The following is a 4,541-nucleotide window of genomic DNA, read 5'->3' as shown; positions in this document are numbered from 1 at the left end:
CTCCTCCTCCCTTCCTCCCTCCCTCCCTCCCTCCCTCCCTCCCCTCCCCTCCCCTCCCTCTCCCTCCCTCCCTCCCTTCCTCCCTCCCCTCCCCTTGCTTGTCTTCCTCCCTTTTTCTCGCTCGCTCTCCTCTCTCGCACATCCCCACAACCTTGTCACAACGTCTTGTCAAACCTCGCGTTCTTCTCCTCCTGACAACCATCCCTCTTCTCATCCTCCTCCTCTGCCTTCATGTCCCTACCCAGCTGGTCCCGAGCTCACTCTCCCCTGCGCTAGGTCTCCCACCGGCCGTCTCAGGCCATCTCTCCAAGTGCCTCCACGGCAGCAGGGAGCCCGGACTCCCTCCCTTCCTTCGACAACTACTCTGCTCAGCGCTCTCCTCGCATCCAGCGCCCCATCCCCTACAGCATCAACCGTATCAGCTTCTCTCCCGAGCCCCTCACGCTGGGTGCGGAATGGTCGACGTGCTGGTCTTACGAGCTCCTCAAGCGCTACTGGGAGTTCGGCCTGCAGGCTGACAGGCTGCTGCACATCTTCAACAACCTCCCAGCTCAGCTCCAGCACACCATCAGCTACGGGCTAGCGACGCTGCTCAACGCTCTCAACAAGAAGTCGTCCAGAGCGCACGAGGAGGGAGGGGGAGGAGGAGGAGGAGGAGGAGGAGGAGAGGGCTACGGGAGCAGCTGCCCGCCAGACTCGAGCATGTACTGGCTGGAAGAGGACATGTGGAATAAGAACGAGCAGGTGGCGTTCCTCCGAATCCTCTGGGACCCAGTGAACCATCGAAGGACGGACTTCTTCACAAACGACATGATGCCACGACTGTGCGGCATCCACAAGGAGGAACTGGTGACCAGGTTCGCATCGCACGACGCGCCCATGTGCATGACGGATCTAGAGTTCATCTGCTACATCATCGACGACGTGCTCAACTGCGACAAGAAGACTCTCGTTCGCTACTTCCGCTACGGCTACTGGAACGATGAGCTCGGGCCCCGTTGCGTGCTGGTGCAGCATATCAAGGACAAGCAGCTTGACTGGAAGGGCAGGTCGTACTGCACGAAGCACTACATGCGAGCAGTAAGTCGTTATCCCTCAAGTTGCTCGTGGGATATTCTCCTTCAAGTTGTGATGTTGATCCCCGCCAATATCATCGATGCTATCTTCCTCTCCCTCTCTCCCCTTCGCGCTTCCTTGCTCGTCTTCCCCGTTCACTTCTTCTCCAACTCCTCTCCACGCCCTTGCCCCCATACGTGTCATCCTCCTCCTCCTCCTCCCTCCTCTCTCCACTCTCCTCCTGTCTTCTCCTCTCTTCTCTCTCCTCTCTCCTCTCTCCTCTCTCCTCTCTCCTCGCTCCTCGCTCCTCGCTCCTCTCTCCTCCTCCTCTACTTCATGTGACTCGGAGTAGGTCTCGGCAGAAGAGTTCGACGAGGCGCAGCGGCGGGACCCAAACTGCACTCGTCCTCTCATGTGGTCGACGGGCGACCTGCGAAGGGCGGACGAGCTGAGCAGGGACTACAAGATAGACAGAGAGGTGAGGGGGAGAGGAGGAGGAAGTAAGGAGAGAGAGGGGAGGCAGCAGAAATGGAGGGGGGGAGGAGGAGGAGGAGGAGGAGGAGGAGGAGGAGGGAGGGAGGTGGAGACGAGGAGACAGCAAAAAGGAGGGGAGGAGGAGTAATGGAGGAGGAGTAGAGGAGGGAGGGAGAGAGGAAGGATAGCAAGTCGGAAGGGAGGACAGAAGGAGGTAGAGACTAATGAAATGTTTTGCAGCAAGAGTGTATGGAGAATCTGCTGGCGACGGAGGAAGGGAGACTGAAGCTGCAGCTGCTGGAGGAACAAGTGAAGTTCCAAGTGAGCCAGATGGTACAGCACTTCCGATGAGGAGGAGGAGGAGGAGGAGGAGGAGATCTAAGCTAGATGGTTGAAAGACGAGGAGTGAGAGGAGGGGCAGGTGGGGGGGGTTGGAGGGAGAGCAGGGGAGAGGAGGAGAGGGGGAGGGGAGGGGAGGGGCGTTGGGGATGGTATCTAGTGGGCAAGAGAAGGTGAGGGGTCAAGGAAAAAGGAGAAGACAGAAGTAGCAGCAGCAGCGGCAACAACCGCATGAAGTCCAGGAGGAGGAGGAGGAGGAGCTAGTCGCATGCTCAACCAGCGGCGCCTCGTCAGTCTCCCCTTGCTTGTCCTCCTCCAGCATCTCTGCCGCCCCTTGCAGCTGGCGGGAGGAGGAAGCGACAGAGTCGAAGACTCTAGAGTCCTCCCTCGTGCTCCACGTCAGCCCTCGCACCCTCTCCTGCTCTGCACCTCCTGTTGCCCAGCTCACAACCACCATGACGAGGCCGGAGATGACTCCCTGGGCGAAGGCGAAGAGCAGGAACTCGGTCCCGAGGAAGAGACGCTCGAGGAGGGAGGAGGAGGAGCGCGAGGCCTCGCAGCCCCCATTGCTATGCACACCGCCATGCGGGTGAAGCCGAGCAAGTGCCCCAGGGAGAGCCCAGCAAGAGCGCCAGCAGAGTTGAGGGAGGAGGAGGAGAGGGAGAGGCAGAAGAGGGTGAAGATGGGAGGAGAGAGGCATCCGTTCGCCATCTGTGCGTACACGTAGACGGCAGCTCGGAGGCGCTTGATGACGGGAACCCACAGGACGGCGAGGACGGCAAGGAGGAGAGTACAGGCCTTGCCCACAAGCACGAGCTCATGGGAGGAGGCGGAAGGACGGGCACGAAGGTAGATGTCCATGGTGAAGAGGGTGGAGGAGGAGTTGAAGGCGGAGGCGAGGGTAGACATCATGGCGGCGAGGACGGCAGCGAGGACGAGGCCTCGGAGACCTGCGGGGATGAGCTGGTGGACAAGGAGGGGGAACGCAGCGTCCGGGTTGCTGCAGGAGGAGGAGGAAGGGGTCGTGTGGCATTGAAGCTCCTGAGGGAGGAAGGAGAGTCAGTGCGGGTATCTGACTTCTCAAGACATCCTGCCCCTGCACACTCCCTCCCACTCCCTCCCACTCCCTCCCACTCCCTCCCACTCCCTCCCACTCCCTCCCACTCCCTCCCACTCCCTCCCACTTTCTCCTAAGCCCGATCTGTCGTCGCTACATCTCGCCCCCCCTCCCTCCCCTCTACTCATCTTTCTCCCTCTCCTCTCCTCTCCTCTCCTCTCCTCTCCTCTCCTCTCCTCTCCTCTCCTCTCCTCTCCTCTCCTCTCCTCTCCTCTCCTCTCCTCTCCTCTCCTCTCCTCTCCTCCGTCCCCGCCCCTGCACTCCACCCACCTGCGGGAACAAGAGGCGAGCAGCCATGCCGGGCAGCAGGAACAGGAAGGGAGGCAGCAATTTCAGCCATCCCGCCATCACGCACCCTCCCTTCGCATGCTCCATATCCTTCGCTGCCAGCCCTCGTTGAACCATGTCCTGGTTGCAGCAGTGGTACCAGCCGATGAGGAACGGCGCCCCCAGCAGCAGGCCCAGCAGAGAGTACCTGGTGATGATGATGTCATCAACCGCAGTGGTCTAGCTGGGCAGGAGCTCACGGCGTGTCGCTGTCGGAGCGGAGGAGATGAAGGTTTCTCTTGTCCTGAGTGCTTGAGAAGAGGCCCGAGAGTCCTCCAACCCGCGCCATGGCCATGGCGCAGGTGATGATGGAGCCGAGGAGGAGGAGGAACGTTTGCATGACCTGGAGCTCGAAGTGAGGAGAGGAGGAGGGAGAGGAGGGGGCAAAGGGGACAGGACAAGACAGGACAGGACAGGACAGGACAGGACAGGACAGGACAGGACAGGAGGAGAGGAACACGAGGCGGGCGATAGAAGGGGAGGCGGAAGAGGGGAGGGCAGAGGAGAGGTTAGGAGCATGGGATGATGAAAGATGACGAGAGGAGGAGGAGGAGGAGGAGGAGGAGGAGGAGGAGGAGGAGGAGGAGCATCAAAGGCTTGACTGAAATCCTTGCAGACTCCTGCAACACCGGAAAATCCTCTCAGCCCTCGCAGGAGATGCCTGACTGACTCAGTCACAAGAGGAGGAGCAGGAGGAGCAGGAGCAGCAGGAGCAGCAGGAGCAGCAGCAGGAGCGATGAACGGGGAGACGGGGGCAGCAGGGTTTCATGCTCATGGGATGTTGGAGAAGAGTCACAGCGGGTTGGCGACTGTCTCGGTGTCGAAACCAAATTCACTCGATCAGATCGTCAAGAGTTACCTCAGGCAAAGACACAGCGAAAGCAGGTCCACAACCATCATATCTCCCTCCTCCTATCTCCCCCTCTCCTCCTCCTTCTGCTCCTGCTCCTCCTCCTTCTCCTGCTCCTCTTCTCGCTTCTCCTACTGCTCCTTCTCCTCCTGCTTGTCCTCCTGCTCCTTCTCCTTCTCTTCCTCCTCCACCACCTCAACTACTACCTTTTCTAATTTTCCAATTGTTCGCTTCTATATGATCTACAACGAATTGTCTTTTTCTTCTCATGTCGTTGTGCAGAAACCCAATCAAACTTCTTCCTCCTCTCTCACTTTTACAGTCTTCAGAAGGCCCAGGCTTTCAGGTATCGTCTCCTGTCTTGTCCCCTCCCAGCCC

The 4,541-nt window shown here is 59.6% G+C and overlaps 2 protein-coding genes across 2 annotated transcripts; one reads left to right on the top strand and one right to left on the bottom strand.

The window, feature by feature from the left end:
* Positions 1–276: 276 nt before the first annotated feature.
* GUITHDRAFT_122899 (hypothetical protein) lies at positions 277–1,881 on the top strand (the record flags this gene model as incomplete). The annotated part of the gene is made up of 3 exons (XM_005817820.1): positions 277–1,080; positions 1,409–1,534; positions 1,771–1,881. Coding segments are annotated over 3 exons (1,041 nt in total), but the record flags the coding sequence as incomplete, so codon positions are not given.
* Positions 1,882–2,313: 432 nt separating this feature from the next.
* On the bottom strand, positions 2,314–3,653 carry GUITHDRAFT_122898 (hypothetical protein; the record flags this gene model as incomplete). The annotated part of the gene is made up of 3 exons (XM_005817819.1): positions 2,314–2,910; positions 3,257–3,461; positions 3,514–3,653. The coding sequence occupies 3 exons, from the start codon at positions 3,651–3,653 to the stop codon at positions 2,314–2,316; spliced, it is 942 nt and encodes a 313-aa protein (XP_005817876.1).
* Positions 3,654–4,541: the final 888 nt, after the last annotated feature.

The sequence above is a fragment of the Guillardia theta genome (assembly GCF_000315625.1).
Source record: "Guillardia theta CCMP2712 unplaced genomic scaffold GUITHscaffold_540, whole genome shotgun sequence".
Lineage (NCBI taxonomy): Eukaryota > Cryptophyceae > Pyrenomonadales > Geminigeraceae > Guillardia > Guillardia theta.
Note: the sequence above shows the minus strand (reverse complement) of the source record. Positions and strands in the feature narration are given on the sequence as shown.